Source organism: Balaenoptera musculus, chromosome 2 (assembly GCF_009873245.2).
Source record: "Balaenoptera musculus isolate JJ_BM4_2016_0621 chromosome 2, mBalMus1.pri.v3, whole genome shotgun sequence".
Taxonomy (NCBI): Eukaryota; Metazoa; Chordata; class Mammalia; order Artiodactyla; family Balaenopteridae; genus Balaenoptera; species Balaenoptera musculus.
The window spans coordinates 70,329,016-70,347,689 of record NC_045786.1 but is presented as its reverse complement, the minus strand read 5'-3'; the positions used below and the strand labels follow the sequence as shown (position 1 = coordinate 70,347,689).

General features: G+C 36.8%; 1 protein-coding gene across 3 annotated transcripts in view; it reads right to left on the bottom strand.

Moving 5' to 3' along the window:
* HERC1 (HECT and RLD domain containing E3 ubiquitin protein ligase family member 1) overlaps positions 1-18,674 on the bottom strand; it is a 215,380-nt gene that overhangs the window by 155,109 nt on the left and 41,597 nt on the right. For all 3 annotated transcript variants that reach the window (XM_036841279.1, XM_036841282.1, XM_036841283.1), the window contains exons 2-3: positions 11,650-12,605; positions 5,575-5,670 (exon numbers count right to left, since the gene is read on the bottom strand). In XM_036841279.1, the coding sequence (XP_036697174.1) occupies positions 5,575-5,670; positions 11,650-12,579 (1,026 nt within the window). In that variant the 5' untranslated portion in view covers positions 12,580-12,605. The remainder of the gene's footprint in view (positions 1-5,574; positions 5,671-11,649; positions 12,606-18,674) is intronic.

The window sequence follows — 18,674 nt, the reverse complement described above, 5'->3', positions numbered from 1 at the left end:
AGATGACATGATACTATACATAGAGAATCCTAAAGATGCTACCAGAAAAATACTAGAGGTAATCAATGAATTTGGTAAAGTAGCAGGATACAAAAGTAATACACAGAAATCTCTTGCATTCCTATACACTAATGATGAAAAATCTGAAAGTGAAATTAAGGAAACACTCCCATTTACCACTGCAACAAAAAGAATAAAATACCTAGGAATAAAACCTACCTAAGGAGACAAAAGACCTATAAGACACTGATGAAAGAAATTAAAGATGATACAGGGCTTCCCTGGTGGCGCAGTGGTTGAGAGTCTGCCTGCCAATGCAGGGGACACGGGTTCGAGCCCTGGTCTGGGAAGATCCCACATGCCGCGGAGCAACTGGGCCCGTGAGCCACAATTACTGAGCCTGCGCGTCTGGAGCCTGTGCTCTGCAACAAGAGAGGCCGCGATAGTGAGAGGCCCGCGCACCGCGATGAAGAGTGGCCCCCGCTTGCCACAACTAGAGAGAGCCGTTGCACAGAAACGAAGACCCAACACAGCCATAAATAAATAAATAAATAAATTTTAAAAAAAAAAAGATGATACAAACAGATGGAGAGATATACCATGTTCTTGGATTGGAAGAATCAACATTGTGAAAATGACTATACTACCCAAAGCAATCTACAGATTCAATGCAATGCCTATCAAACTACCAATGACATTTTTCTCAGAACTAGAACAAAAAATTGCACAATTTGTATGGAAACACAAAAGACCCCGAATAGCCAAAGCAATCTTGAGAAAGAAAAACGGAGTTGGAGGAATCAGGCTCTGTGACTTCAGACTATACTACAAAGCTACAGTAATCAAAACAGTATGGTACTGGCACAAAAAGAGAAATATAGATCAATGGAACAGGATAGAAAGCCTAGAGATAAATCCACGCACATATGGTCACCTTATCTTTGATAAAGGAGGCAAGAATATACAATGGAGAAAAGACAGCCTCTTCAGTAAGTGGTGCTGGGAAAACTGGACAGCTACATGTAAAAGAATGAAATTAGAAAATAAAAATAAACTCAAAATGGATTAAAGACCTAAATGTAAGGTCAGACACTACAAAACTCTTAGAGGAAAACATAGGCAGAACACTCTATGACATAAATCACAGCAAGATCTTTTTTGACCCACCTCCTAAAGAAATGGAAATAAAAACAAAACTAAACAAATGGGACCTAATGAAACTTCAAAGCTTTTGCACAGCAAAGGAAACCATAAACAAGATGAAAAGACAACCCTCAGAATGGGAGAAAACATTTGCAAATGAAGCAACTGACAAAGGATTAATCTCCAAAATTTACAAGCAGCTCAATATCAAAAAAACAAACAACCCAATCCAAAAATGGGCAGAAGACCTAAATAGACATTTCTCCAAAGAAGATATACAGATTGCCAACAAACACATGAAAGGATGCTCAACATCACTAATCATTAGAGAAATGCAAATCAAAACTACAATGAGGTATCACCTCGCACCACTCAGAATGGCCATCATGAAAAAGTCTACAAAAAATAAATGCTGGAGAGGGTGTGGAGAAAAGGGAACCCTCTTGCACTGTTGGTGGGAATGTAAATTGATACAGCCACTATGGAGAACAGTATGGAGGTTCCTTAAAAAACTAAAAATAGAACTACCATACACCCCAGCAATCCCACTACTGGGCATATACCCTGAGAAAACCATAATTCAAAAAGAGTCATGTACCACAATGTTCATTGCAGCACTCTTCACAATAGCTGGGACATGGAAGCAACCTAAGTGTCCATCGACAGATGAATGGATAAAGAAGATGTGGCACATATATACAATGGAATATTACTCAGCCATAAAAACAAACAAAATTGAGTTATCTGTAGTGGGGTGGATGGACCTAGAGTCTGTCATACAGAGTGAAGTAAGTCAGAAAGAGAAAAACAAATCCCATATGCTTACATATATGGAATCTAAAAAAAAAAATTGTTTTGAAGAACCTAGGGGCAGGACAGGAATAAAGACGCAGACGTAGAGGATGGACTTGAGGACACAGGGAGGGGAAAGGGTAAGCTGGGACGAAGTGAGAGAGTGGCATGGACTTATATATCCTACCAAATATAAAATAGATAGCTAATGGGAAGCAGCCGCATAGCACAGGGAGATCAGCTCAGTGCTTTGTGACCACCTAGAGGGGTGGGATAGGGAGGGTGGGAGGGAGATGCAAGAGGGAGGAGATATGGGGATATATGTATATGTATAGCTGATTCACTTTGTTATAAAGCAGAAACTAACATACCATTGTAAAGCAATTATACTCCAATAAAGATGTTTAAAAAAAAAATCCAACATAAAAACAATAGGGGTCCTAGATGAGAACCAAATACAAAGAGTAAAAATGATACTAAAAACAATAATTTAGGGAAACTTCCCTGAAATAAAAAAGATTTGAAACTACATATTGAAATCCTCACATCTCTGAGAACATCAACTCAGAATAGGTAACATCAAGATGTATTCTAGTAAAATTACTGCCAGAAGAAAATGGATGAATATACTTAAGAAGTAGAAGAAAATGTGAGCCAAAGATTTTATCTTCTCAAAACTGACTTTCAAGTATAAAGTGCACAGCAATTAAAATGTAAGAACTAAGAGAATCTTTTTCATGAGTATTTATTGAGGACTCTACTAGAGAATAAGCTTCAGACAACCAAAAAGAATATAGAGCCACTGACAGAAACTGGCAGTGAGCATTAAATATGTAGTTACTTGTACAACTCATACTAAACGAGGGTTAAAAGGCAGAGAGTATATATGTTCTGAGTATGTAGATATAATACAACTACAAAAAATGGGGAAAGCATATGTAAAAAGTTAATATTTTTAGCAATCATACAGTGGCAGTGTTTGTCTTATTTTAGGATTGTTGTTTTTGTGTGTGTGTGTGTACTGTGTGATTAAAGTAAATAATTATGGGATATTCTAATTCTATATCCCTGTATCCTTCAGAATCAGCATTCTTAGTTGGAAGAAAGGATATATAAATGTAATACAGAAAAGCAGAAATTCTATAGCCCTGATTTTGAAAGTATCAGTATCAACTCATGAGGTATATTAGCTTTAAATACGCATGCGTGCGTGCACACACACACATTTCCTAGCTCTGGCTACTGTAAGAGCCTAGAAAAATAATACCGACTTAGTAGTGATGAGCACCCTGATTGTGGTCCTGAAATACTATTTTCCACTTAAAAAAAAACAGGGTTTATGGAGAAAGAGCTAGCTGGTTGCAGATCCATATCAAGAAATATATGAGTCCAGAAACAATTTGACGGGTCAGATAGCAAGGAAGCTATCAAAGATTATTAGGCCTATGTCAAAAGAACTTGGGAACCACCCTGAAAGAGACTACTACCCTGAAAGACTGTTGGCCAAAGATAAAACAACATGAGCTTCACTACAGATAATAATTCAACGAAGTAAAATTTGAATCGGTTTAAATCTACAAGTTCATAACAATACTTTTCAAGTGAAACCAATTGGTCAAGTTTGGAACATGACAGGAGATCAATTCATTAAACTGAAAACTAGTAAATAAAAATCGGTGTTAAAAATTTTTTTTTAAATCAAGTGGAGAGAATCAAGCATTATTCTGCTTTTCCTGTCTGAACTGTGGCAGGGTAACCAAATTGTCAATAAGGGAATCATCTCCTTTATGAAAACATTCCAATTAATAAATGAAAGAGGAATGATATAATTAGAATATCACCATTTTGCAACCAAGCACCAATGAATTAATAGATCTGATCATTAAGAATCAAGGGCTGCTAATACTACAGAAAGACAGACAACCACATGGAAGATCACAACACCATGTTTAGCCTTGCCAAAGGGATCAAACCTGAAACTGATCAAGTCTCTAGATTCACCTGTCAATATGCAGGAGATATATAGGAACTGCGTTATGAGTAATCAATCAGGAAAATCCAGATGGTAGGAAATTATACAGCCTAAAAAGTCCAAGTTCCTGAACAAATACACTAAAGGAAAAGAAAAACAATGGAGGGGGAACTTATGGATTAAGAGATATAAAAGATATATATAGGATTTCCCTGGTGGCGCAGTGGTTAAGAATCCGCCAGTCAATGCAGGGGACACGGGTTCAAGCCCTGGTCCGGGAAGATCCCACATGCCGCAGAGCAACTAAGCCCGGGCGCTGCAACTACTGAGCCTGCACTCTAGAGCCTGCAAGCCACAACTATTGAGCCCATGTGCCACAAGTACTGAAGCCCATGCGCCTAGAGCCCGTGCTCCACAACAAGAGAAGCCACCACAATGAGAGCCCGCGCACCACAACAAAGAGTAGCCCCCGCTCACCGCAACTAGAGAAAGCATGCACGCCACAACGAAGACCCAACGCAGCCAAAAAAAAAATGTTTTAATTAAAAATATATATATACTAAAAAGATATATATAGATATATAGATTGTTTTAATAGGGAAGACTGAACTATAGTGTCTAGGGATGCACACAACTATAAAGAAATGCAACAAAGTGACTACTCTTGAAGTCAGGATAGTGGTTACTCACGGAAGGAGGAAAGGGATAATAACCAGGACATGAATGGGTTTCTCGGGTTGCTAGCAAAGTTTTATTTCTTTCCTGGGCACAGATTAAAAGGACATTTGTTTTATAATAATTCATTAAGGCACACATTTGTATGTCTTTCTGTATCTGTTTTAATAATAAATTTTTAAATTAAAAAATGCACATGGGGGAGGGGGAAGGGTAAGCGGGGACAAAGTCAGAGAGTAGCATGGACATATATACACTACCAAATGTAAAATAGATAGCTAGTGGGAAGCAGCCACATAGCACAGGGAGATCAGCTCGGTGCTTTGTGACCACCTAGAGGGGTGGGATAGGGAGGGTGCGTGGGAGGGAGACACAAGAGGGAGGGGATATGGGAATATATGTATACATATAGCTGATTCACTTTGTTTTACAGCAGAAACTAACACAACAATGTAAAGCAATTATACTCCAATAAAGATGTTAAAAAAAAATGCACATGATACAAAGTCTAAAATGAATAAAAGGGTATGCATTGAAAACTATGTCTCCTTCCCACACCTGATGCGAGACACCCCGGCTCCACTTTCTAGAGGCAACCAATCACGGATGCCACTTTCTTTTGCATCCTTTCCAGAGATTGAATGGATTATTTTTAAGGGATAAATACATGCTATAGCATTTTAAGACAAAGTAATTTTTATTTATTGACGGATTTTTAAATTTTTATTGGAATATAGTTGATTTACAATGTTGTGTTAGTTTCAGGTGTACAGCAAAGTGAATCTGTCATACATATACATATATCCACTCATTTTGAGATTCTTTTCCCATATAGGCCATTACAGAGTACTGAGTAGAGTTCCTTTTGCTATACAGTACATCCTTATTAGTTATCTATTTTATATCTAGTAGTATGTATATGTCAATCACAATCTTCCAGTTTATCCCTTGACAAAGTAATTTTTCACATAAAAGCCATGATTATTACGTACCTCTTCAAAGAGACATAAAGCTGCCTCATAGAGTGAGCACAAGCCATCAGATGTTCTGGGTGGTTCCCTCCACTGACTCCGATCAGCAGATGAACTCTATAATTAAGACATTGTGGGATACAGTTAGCGAAGGAGAGAGACATGTATTAAAATCGCTTAAATAGTCCACAAAAACATCTGAGAAACTGTTTACATAATTATGTGCATTAAGATCAAATCCTAACATTAGGTCATGAAACCAATTTTATGTGTAAGTGTTATAAAAGACATGGCTATAGAGTGAAGCAGTAAATTAAGTACCAATCCCTCACTTATTACCTTATTAGTGATTTGTTCTAAGTGTCACAAGGTTTGACCTAAAAACCCTCAAGGAGGCAGAACTTTGCCAACTACACACTCTTTGGGGGGCCAATATCTAATAAATGGGGTCCCAGCAAATATTCTACTCCCCTGGGGCTGCCTTGTCCACTTGCTCCAAGAATACAGTAGAATGCAGCCAGCTTAAGTGATGATCCTGACCAGAGCAGCAGTAAGTCTGTTCCTCCCTTCTTAGTTTCAGCACAACAAAGGTCCCACAAGTCAGTTCATGTAGCTACCTGACTATATTAGCAACAAAATATCTTTTTCCTAGCACAACTGAGGAATCATAGCTCCTCTCTGTGACTAACTGCCTACTCTCCACAATAGGGCCCAATGGCTATGACCAGAAATCATTCTTTCATTGAAAACTGATAAATCAAAGAGTGAACTTGACCTCCACTGTTCCCTCAAATTCCCATATCCTTAAATCTTTACATCACAAATGTCAAGTTCTTTCTCCGATTTATCCATCGTCTAATTGTAAAATTTTCATCTGTGGCTTTATTTCAATGACTATTATATTGTAAAAATATTTAGATTCTAGATGATCACCAGGCAAACATACCATAGAAAAGTATATCCTCTACTGTGGAACGGAGCTTGGCCTAGATGCTCTGTAAGATCCCATCCAACTCTAAGATTATATGATTTTATCAATTCAGACTATTTTAATTAACGTGATTCCTAAGTAATGAAAGAAATGAGTATGTTGGCTATTTAATTTATTGCTGGGTCATCAGGTGCTAAGCTACTGCTACCAAATCAATTTTTCTTTTTTATTGCTTAGGTGGTGCTTCTCGAATTTTAATGTGGACATTAAGTTATCTGGAAATTTTGTTAAAATGCAGATTCCAATTCAGTAAATATAGGTGGGGGCCTGAGATTCTGCATTTCTAATAAGTTCCCAGGTGATGGCAATGCTGCTGTCTGAGGCTCACACTTCAAGCAGTAAGGCTTTCGAGAGCCACTTGCAGGTCTTGGAGTCATATCAGAAGCTGAGTGCTCAAAATTATCTAGTTCCTAGACACACAAGGTGTGGCTATACCAGCAAATACTTTGAGGCACAGCCTATCCAAATTCCGTAATTAGCTGCATAGCACTTCTGGGAAAAACACAATTGTAATCTGTGGCTCCGTTATTTAAAGGCCACCTCTACTGATCACCAAACCAAAAGCAGATGAGAAACAACAGCAGCTTGCCATACCTTTCTAGGAGCTGGCACCAGGCTGGTAATAATTCCTTTTTTATGCCTTTCTACAGTATGAAGGAAAATGCTGAAAATAGCATAAGGTTTTCAGTGACAGACCTGAGTTTAATTCCATGTTCCATCACTTACTGGCAATGTGACTTAAGGGTAAGTTTGCTTATCCTTAGACAGGAATAATTCCTCTATTATTTAGGGCTGTTGGGAAGAATAACTGAAATTATGCATAGAACATGCTTAGCATAGTTCTTAATACATAGTAAGAACTCAAAAGTGGCATTAGTAATTATTATTTTGTATGATGTACGTGGAGAAAGTAGAGAAAACACAGGGAGTCTTTAATAAACTCCTGCTAAATTTAAAAATACCAAACCAATTTTTTAAAAAATCCTTCAAACACTGTCTGCAGTGACTGTCACTGACTTCTGTTCTCCCCAAAAAGTCAATAGTTAAGGGTGAGACTAATCCAGCCCCAGTAAATCAGGATTAAACCTATCTTAAAAACCCATTCTGTATAGAATTCTTAATGTGTTTTGTAAATATACTGCACAATAGAAAAAGAGGGCTATACCTAGGCATTTTTAAAGAAATTACATTTTAGAAATGTGTAACTTCATACACTGCTAACATACCACAGGAAGTTCAAAGGTCCAAAGATAAAAGGGAAATTAAAATAACATAAATGTGTGGTTTCACAGGTCTTCATTGAATTACCTTTCTCTTATTTACCTACCACCGAAAATAATGTAATACCTTTTTGTTTTTTTCACATCTGTCTTTTTAAGAAAATCAGACAAGAACATTAAGACTTGATGGTGTACATTTCCTTACATTCTTGCTATCTGATTTTACTCTGCTTAAAATTGCTTCAGTGACTCCCCACTGCCTACAGAATCAAGCTCAAAACCCCATAGCATATGGGATACCTGGCCCCGCCCAGCTTGGCAGCCTCAGCTCATCCCATTCCAGCCCCAGCACCCAGGAGCCTGCTCTCAAACACCTCAGTCACTTTGAGAATACCAATCCTCTCACCTGAAAACTTCTTCAGCTCCCTCACTCACACACCTCATGTTTGCAAGCAAACTCTTCTTACTCTTCAACTAAGCTTAGGCATCCTTCATTTTCTGCCCCTTCCCTTCTAGCCCTCCTCTTCTATCTCATCACCACCTCCCTGTGCAGACCTCTACTACAGCCCAGCATCATTAATATGAAATGTCTGTGCACCTCTCTTTCCTTAAACTGTGAGCTGGCTAACGGCATGCACGCTACAAAGCTCATTTATCATTTTAACCCATAGTCTAACAGTATCTGGCACACAGTAAACACCTAGTGGCATCAAAGGCCAAAGGTGTTTTTATTGGTGTTTATTTTTTTAGAATTCAGGGATGTACAGTGACAGTATTTCCCTACTCTTTATTTAAATGTAAGTTAATGAGTACCTTGCATGCTTGCACTCAAACAGAATTACTATGTGCATGGGTAGAGGAGGTTCAGAATCACACATGTAAATACAATTTAAGGATTGAACTCATTTTTGTTAGGCCTTCTACCAGGTACTCAATTGATGGTTATGCGTCTCTCCCTCTAACTTCTAGCTTGGGGATACGTTTTGTCCCAGCTGTTCATGAGTAGAGAATCTTAAGACAGGGAAGATCAGGTCAGGACGGGATTCTTCCCCAGAATATATCCAGAATTCTGAGGAAAGCTATCCGGGGTACCCTCATCCCAACAGAAAGTTACAATGTAGGGTATAGCCTAGGAGGGTAAGGAGGGAGACGGAGGGCCCTTCTGCCTAGGTGTATTTGACATTTTGTCCAGAAATGAAAGAGGCCAAGTGGAGAGAAAACTGGAAATCCAGCAATAAAATAAGTTTATTATATTTTATATCTACTTTAAGGTAGGCCTTCATGGGAAAAAAAAATAAGTCAATTTAACATAAACAGGGTAAAAGCTGCATATAGCTGTCAGAAAAAATGTGGGCTTTGCAGACAGACTATGGGTTGTAAGAATTCGTTAACACAGTGCCTGGCCCATCAGTGCTTAATCAGGAGTATACATAATACTTTCAGTTTTTTTGCCAAATAGATGTGTAAATTTAGGATAATTGCCACAGTTTCTTCATCTTTAAGGATAAATAATATCTACCTTACAGATTAACATGATAATTGAATAAGACACTGCTTATAAAAAGCACCTGGTAGGTAGTAGGCACTCAATGAAGGTTAGAGCTCTTCCTCCCTTATTCCAGGTACTGGGAAGCAGTAAGTAGAATCCAAAAAATGAATGGGATGGTTTACTATAGGTTAATTAAGTGAATATTAAAACACATTATATAGGTAGTAAATATATTTACTGTAAAGATTTCTCAAGGTTATAGAGCCACTTTAAACTTACAGCCAAATATGCATACAAACCAATTTCCAACATGCTAAAAGACAATGGGCTAAACAGATACTGAGAAAAGTAATTTAGTTCCTTGGGGTACCCTCTTCCCACTAAGGAGCAATATTGCAGGATAAGGCCTTTGAGGGTAAGGTGGGGAAGGGGTCTCTGACTCAGGGTATTTAGCATTTTGGTTAAAAGGAAACATACCATGGGCAAGCGTACGATCATATAAGTAAACTGCATAATAATTAACATCTTTTCTTTGTAACAAAGGCAATGCAAAATAAATAGACTGTAAAATGAAGAATTAAGTATACTCCTCAAAGAAATATTAACATGTGACCATGAATAGATACACTATTTTAGGTCATCAAATGGCATCGCATATTTGAAAACGGTATAAATTTAGAGAATGTTACCAGAAAGTATTAAGAATTGGAAAATAAAATGAGAAAAACAGATATGCAAGTGAATAAGTTTAAATATTGAATAAGAAACCACAAGAGGCCTAATTGCCTTTCATAGCTGTTACCTCAAACCTTTCTTACTTAGATCATTGCATCTCTGGCTCTAGATTTCTACTTCTTGGAGGGCCCTTGTCAACATTCCAGATTCTGAACAAAGCACCACATGCTTTTCTAGTCTAAATTTTATTTAACATTAAGGAATTCAAATTTTCATAGATCTCATGATCTAAAATCTCCAAGTACTTGCTTACAATAAAATTATTTGTAATAAAATGACCCAATATTTACCATTCAGTTCACAAGTACAAAATGTAAGCCAGGTGAAAATTTAAATGCCCTGGTTTGAAAATGAATTTAACATAATTGTTTTTTATGAAACATTCCTGTCAATCCAAGAGCTATCCACTTTTTTTTTGGGGGGGGGGGTCGTGAAACATACATACATAATTTACAAGTGGCATTTTTAATTATTTAAATTTAATAAATTTGTTAATTGATATTTGGTAATAAAGGATACCAAAAACGCTGATCAATGTAACTCAATTGAAATTAAATCAACTTATAAGTGTTTCAATCTTTATATTCCAAATTTGTTTTATTTTTAATTTAATTTAATTTATTTTTTTATACAGTAGGTTCTTATAAGTTATCCATTTTATACATATGTCAATCCCAATCTCCCAGTTCATCGAACCACCACCAACCCCCCACTTTCCCCCCTTGGTGTCCATACGTTTGTTCTCTACATCTGTGTCTCTATTTCTGCCCTGCAAACTGGTTCATCTCTTATTTCAAACTTTTATTCTTGGTTTTCACAAAAGCATTAAATTTCAATCTCAGAAATTCTTGAAATTGATCATACTGCACTATATTTTACTGTTTATTCTTTAATATGGTATCTAAAGTTAGTTCCTTTATGATAGTCAAGCAATTAAGTTCCTTCATGAACAAGACATTCATTACAGATCTAGTACATCAGTTCATTACTCCCCTCCATTCAGGTCTCTGCTCAAATGTCCCAATTCAGAGACTCCCCTGACCACATTAACTAAAATACCATACCTTTTCCCTCCCCAGTCTCTGCTTGAACCCATCATTTTGTATTCCCTTTCCCTCCCTTATTTTAATTCTTAGAACTTAACACTACCTAAAATTTATATTTATTGTCTGCTTCCCCTACTAGGTTGTTAGCTCCAAGAAACTCTGTTTTTCTCTGCTGTATCCTTAGGGCCTAGAATAATACTTAGTACAGAGTAAATGTTTAATAAAAATTGAGAAGGACGAAATTAGAGATTTTTTTCAAAAGATCTCCACACTTACTAGCCAAGGCCCCTCATTTTACATATGAGTTTACTAAAACACAGAGAAGTTAGAGGAATTTCCCAAATTCACACAGGAAGCCATAAAACTTAAACTACAATCCTAACTCCTGATCCAGTGGTCTTAACACTATACAACTAGCCTGTCCTTGAATTACATATTCACATCAACACGTATAAAAGTTTCTTTACTCAAAGTATATACAATATTTAACTAACCTAACAATCACCAGTAGAATTCTCAAATCATTTGCTATTACCATCAATTCATTAAAAGCTGGGTTGACATTTCCCAAAATTGTTAGATAAGAATTTTAAAGTTGAGATTTATCATACGTACCAAAGAACGTCTCATCTGCATTAATATAGTCATAAAGCAGTCAAAGCTGATCATCCCTTCCTGGCTTGATAGTAGTTTGCTTTTCTCCATGGAATTTACAACTGCTGAAGCCCCTAAGGCCATTTCTATCCATTCAAGGAGATACCGCAAAGAACCTCGCTGAGCTGCTAAACCAAGCAGCAACTCAGAAGCTAATCTACGACCTAAAGTGTCTGCTCCAGAATTGGGAATAGTTACTCCTTTAAGAAATGTTGTTACTTGTGATAAGCAATCCAAGCCCATAGGTGGAATCTTGCTTTCATTTGCTAAAGATAATGGTGGCAAAGAGCTCACAACTTCAATTGCAGTATGAATAACGTCATTGCAAAGACTGAGACCAGGTCCCGACACAGGCATCATCCAACTTTGTCTCAGAAGTGCAAATAATAAACTTAGACCAGTTCGAACACCCATTTCTATAAGTGCATCAGTGCTTGACCGGGGACGTTCACTAACAGAATGGACATCTGCCGAACCAGAGCTGCTCTCCGGAGAATGCTGCTGCTGTTTCACTTTGCCTTTATCATGGTATTTATTAGAAAGTGCATAGAAGACACGCTGGAGTACAAGCAATCTTTTTCGAAGTGCCCCAGCAAATGGGGAATCTGAACATACCATCTTCGCTAGTGCTAGCTGACTGCTAAGAAGGGCATCCAAATAGTGGTCCTGTTCATCACTTGAAAGAGACTCACGTTCAAAGTCTGGCAACTGTGGTCCTTTGAGGCACAAAACTTGTTGGGGCAAAGGTACTACTTCCTTATTGCTGACCAGTTTAGAATACAGAACAGCAACCCCCTCTCTTGTAGCAATAGATTCACTGTCCTCTGTAATCCAGGAGCTGTTGAGGTGTTCAAGCCATTTCAGTTTCACTGGTGGAACCATAGTTGCCATTTTGATTTACTCTTCAGCCATTAGTTCTATAAAAGGAAAAGAAAAAGGAGTCAAGTTTCTGAACTTCCATCATAGATTACAATTAGTGATTTCAAACTGGTGAAACACAAAGTCTGGACTTTAGTTAACAGTAACGTACCAATGTTAGTATTTTAGCTTCAATAAATGTACCATGGTTATTTAAGACGTTAATATTAGGGAGCAACGGGTGCGGGGCATACGGGAACTCTGTACTATCTTTGCAACTTTTACATGAGTCTAAAATTATCCCAAAATAAAAAGTTTATTTTAAAAATTAGTGATTTGTGTAACTTTTCTCTTCAGGTTCTGGTCCCACTGTCAGTATTAACAGTGGGTTCTACATAATGATGGACCCCAAATTTGTATCTCCAGGCTTCTCCTCTGAATTCCAAACTCATATATGTAATTGTCCACTTGACGTCTCCATATATAGACACCTCATAGGCATCTCAAGCTTATATTCAAAATTGAATTCCTAATCCAACATTTCCACCACACCCACCCAAACCTGTTCCTCCTGCAGAACTCCTCATTTCAATAAATGGCAACTGTATCCTTCTACTTCCTTTGGCTAAAAACCTTGGGAGTCATCATTGACTCCTCCCTCTCTTACACTCCAAATTCAATTAGTCAACTTTACTCTCAAAATATAGCCAGAATCCAAACAGTTCTCACACCCCTCCATTGCTGAAACCATGGTCTAAGCCATCATCTCTTGGATCACTGAAGAAGCTTTCTTACTGGTCTCCCTGACTGTACTGAGGAGCTGCAGTGACTCCAAAAGGGCAGGGATGTTTTTGTATATTTTGTTTACTGCTGTATTCTGGCACACAGTAAGTGCTCAGTAAGTATTTGTTGACAAAAAGTACTTAAAAACTAAGTTTGCTGGGATAAAATATTCACAGGACATATACCGTGCAAAGGACTATCATCCAAGATACATTAAGAACTCCTACAACTCAATAATAAAAAGACAACCTAATTTTTTAAATGGTCAAAGAAGTTGCAAACAAAACTTTACCAAAGATATGTGAATGGCCAATAAGCACAAGAAAAGTTCTCAACATCATTATTCATCAGAAAAATGCCAATTAAAAACACAAAGAGATACTAATACACACCCAGAAGGATTAAAATTAGTAAGGCTGACAATACCAAATGTTAAGCAAGGATGCAGGGCAACCAGAACTCTCACAAACCATTTGTGGAAATGTAAAATTGAACAGCCACCTTAGAAAGACATCTGGTAGCTTCTTATAAAACTAAATATATACCTACTCAATGACCCAACAATTCCTCTCCTACAGATTCGCCCAGAAGAAAACATATCTCCACAGAAAGACTTAACGCTAAATAGTAGTTGCCTTTAGAAGGTGAGGGCATGAATAGACTGGGAAGGGCATGAGGGAACTTCCTGAGGTGATGGTAATGCTGGATAACCAAGCCTTATACATTTGTCAAAACTCAGTGAATATACATTTAAGATTTTTACATGTCACTGCATGTAAATTTTACCTAAATAAATACTGAATTCCAGTTCATACATATATTGAAGTATATTCAGGGGGAAGTATACTGACATTTGTAATTTACTTTGAAATACATCAAATAATAAGATGCATTGATGTGTGTGTGTGTAAAGATATATATATGCATATACATACACACATACATATGGATAGAGATGTGATAAAACAAGTATAATAAAATATTAATGGCAGAATCTCAGTGGTGAGTATATATGCCTGTTCATTTTTAAATCTTTCAACTTTGCTGTATGTTTGAAAATTTTCATCATAAAATATTGCAGGGGAGTTGGGACTAACTCCTGCTTTTCAAGCAAGTCCCCAAAATGGTAGTCATAGCAGTTGGTGGTAGAGAAAGATCCTCACATAATGAAGGGCATTTTATTTTCATGATATAGGTAGCTCTTAAAAAAAGAGCTCCAGTGATAGAGACTGCAGGCTAATTAAAAGGAGTTTCCTACTTCTAAACATGCCCTGTTAAATTCTAAATATAAAATCTAATGGCACTTCTTCCCTTTTCAAGCTTATGATTACTATGCTTAATTTAACTTCACTAGATACTTGGAAAGTATGTACTTGGGAGAGGGAAAATAAAACCACAAGCCTCCTCCCACTTCATTCGGCTAAGTATTTACTAAACACTGTGCAGAGGATATAAAAGTACCTTATTTACCTCCATCCCTGCAAGCCAGAAGTAATTCTGCTCTTTTTATTTTTGCTAGTTTGATTGCTATAAAGGAATATGTTGTTATTCTAATTTGAATCTCCCTGATTACTAACACCAGAACAGCACATGGATATTGGTCATTTGGATGCACTCTTCTGGGAAATGCTTATTCATGTCCTTCTAGTCACATATTTTTCTACTGGGTTATTTTTCTTGTCAATTTGTAAAAAGTTTTTGTATTTCATCGTTGTCCTCAGCACTGCAAATATTTCTTCTAAATCTATCTTTTGCATACATACACATCCTTTCTTTATGGCTCCTGCTTTCCATTCTTGGTTAAAAGAGGACCCCAACATCCCCATGCCCTTACACATGAACTCTAGATTATATAGGTAGGTATTCACCTAGATTTTCTTGAGGTATTTTTGATTTTTTTACACATGAGTCTTTAAATGAATTTTATATTCATCTGAAATTTTAATTAAGTTCTGCATGGTGTAAAATTGGATTCCAATTTTATTGTTTCCAGGTGGATGGCTAATTATGCCACCACCATTTATTAAGTGATCCAAGACTTCCAAGACAGCTGAGGACAATGGCAGCTGCATAATTATCTCCCCAAATTTCTTCCCAAACAGTAAGGAAAAATAAATTCTACATAAAACCACACTCACAGCATAATTTGAAGATATAGAATGACAAAACTGCAAGTTAACTATAAAAAAAGAAATATAATCAATCCCAGTGCACACATTCTCACCTCCAAGAGCCACAAGGTTTTGTGCAAGCAGAAGCAGACTAAGAAAATCTGTAGAAAAGAGAGAAGAGGAAGGATAGTGAAGGAGCCTAAAGGTGATTTGGAATGACTGCCAGAAAGATTAAATCCACACTAAATCTAAATACTGAACAAATGTCCAGGCAGGTCAGAGCACAGACTACAAGGAAGAGATTTCAAAGTACATTTAATTTAAAGAGTCAGGCATGATTTAAAGAAGCAGATATAATTTAAAAAGATAGGTATGATTTATATGAGCATTCCTTGAAATGCAGAGAGGAGAAAAAAGACGAAATAGAAGAGAGAAGCATTCTTTGGCAACTGAGTGGCAAAGGGTAAAAGAAAAAAAGGAGGGGGGGAATGCTTAGGGTTCTGCAAGACAAAAGAAAACCATAAAATTGGAGATATAACAAAGCTTCTCTCAAGCAAAAGAAACAAAGCAACAACAACAACAAAAATCCTTTGAAGTACTTGGACTTCGCTATATAGACAGAAGAGGGTGCCATTAAATTAGGAATATTATTTTTAAAAAACCCAATACCATAAAAATGAACAAGAAAATAGTCCACAGAGAACTACTGCAGAAAATCAGTAAAGTTCACATACATCAACTGATGGAAATCTTCCTGATAACAAGAAAGCATAAGAAAATAAAAGTTAACAATCCAAGCAAAATTAAACACACAAACATTTGAGGATATAAAAAAAACCTTGAATCAGAAATTCAAAAACTAAAAGCAGAAAAAGACCACATAAATAATTAAATGAATAAAGTTTTTAAAGTTTTTGAAAAGGGAAGAGACAGGGAAGGAAGAAAGGGGAAAAAAAGGAAAAGAGTTGACTGAACTCAAGAAAGAAATGGAAGAAAAAGACAAAATTCTCAGAAATGAAGAATGAATTATAAACTGTCCAAGGAAGGGTAGACTCAAATAAAAAGTTAGCAAAGGGCAATTAAAGGCTGGAGCAGGGAAACAACTATGAGAATTAAAATCACACACACACACACACACACTAATCAGTGAAAGTAGTAGAAAGAGAAGACAAGTGAAGAAGGGCAAGTATTTGTACTACTGGATTACCTGAAAAAGTAAAACAAAAAAGCAACAAAGAGCTGATTTTAGAGCTACCAGCCAAGAAAACTTGCCAGAAATAGAAAAAAAAAAATTGAATCAATACAATAAGGGTTCACAAGGTACCTGGGAAATTAAGCAAGAACAACCAACTCTAAGACATTGGCCTTGTAAATTCAAGGATTTAGATAAAACCCTCAAGACCTCCAGGCAAAAAGATCAAATAACTTAAAAAGGTAAAAGAATTAGACTGGCATTGGACATTTTAAAACCAATCAAATAAATAACACAGCAACAGCTTTTATAAAGCAAAAAAATACAGGGGGTGCAAGGAAACATAGACAGAAACACACAAATAATGGGAGGCTTTAATATACCATTCCCAGTACAAGACAGATCAAGAGGACAAAAATATGTAAGGAAACAGAAGACCTAAACAACAAAATAATTTACTCTTTTTCCATTACCAGGATCTATTTCTGAATTCTCTATTTTGGCCCACTTGTCCATTCATATGCCAACAGTGACTTGATTACAGTGGCTTTATAAATATTCTGATGGCTGGTAAGGCAAGTCCCTAACCTTTAAGATTATTTCATTCAATTACATGCTACCTCTCCCAAGGTAGCATGTTCTAATTTGAACTTCATTAAATATATGTATTAATTTTCAGAAAATAGATATTTTTATGATAATTTGTCCACCTAAGAACACAGTATGCCTTTCTATTTTGATCCAATCTTATTTTAGATCTTCTTCATATAAGTCCTATGCCTTTCTTGATAAACTGTTTCTTGAGTATTTTTGATTTTGTGGCTACTATGAATGGAATTTCCCAATTTCCTTTCCTGGATAATTACTGCTGTCCAGCCATCTGGGTACATTCGTACACTTTTCCAAATTATGCAAGGATAGAGATGAATCAAAGAAACATAAACCATATAACAAAGGGTCAGAAAATGAAGAAAGCAAAGAAGTATTAAAGATAAAACAGAAAAAAAGGTCAGCAATAAGACTAAGCATATCTACTCATCACTATCAGCAAAACTCATCTATTAAAACCAAAGACAGGGCTTCCCTGGTGGCGCAGTGGTTGGGAATCCACCTGCCAATGCAGGGGACACAGGTTCGATCCCTGTTCTGGGAAGATCCCACATGCCGCGGAGCAACTAAGCCCGTGCAACGCAACTACTGAGCCTGCACTCTAGAGCCCACGAGCCACAACTACTGAAGCCCGCGCGCCTAGAGCCTGTGCTCCACAACAAAAGAAGCCACTGCAGTGAGAAGCCCGCGCACCACAACAAAAAGTAGCCCCCACTCGCTGCAACTAGAGAAAGCCCGCACGCAGCAATGAAGACCCAACACAGCCAAAAATAAATAAATAAATAAATAATTTTTTTTAAAAAACTGCTACAAAGCTACAATAATCAAAACAGTGTGGTACTGGCATATAGAACAATGGAATAGGGAGCCCAGAAATAAACCCTCACATACATGGTCAAATGATTTTTGACAAGGGCTCCAAGACATTCAATGGGAAAAGGACAGTCTTTTCAACAAATGGTGCTCAGAAAACTGAATATCCACATGCAAAAGAATGAAATTGAACCCTTTCCTCACACCATATATAAAAATTAAATCAAAATGGATCAAAGACCTAATATAAGACTGAAAACTCTTAGAAGAAAACATAGGGCAAAGCTTCAGGACATTGGATTTAGCACTGATTTCTTAGATATGACACCAGAAGCACAGGCAACAACAACAAAAAAATAGACAAAGTTGATTTCATGAAAATTTTTAAATTTTGTGCATCAAAAGACAGAGTAATGGAGTAAAAAGGCAACCCACAGAATAGAAGAAAATATCTGCAAATCATATATCTGATAAGGGATTAACAGCCAAGATATACAGAGAACTTCTTAAAAGCAAAAACAAAACAAAACAAAAAAACCAACCCAATTCAAAATGGGCAAAGGACTTGAATAGACATTCCTCCAAAGAAGATATACAAACGGACAATAAGCAAATGAAAA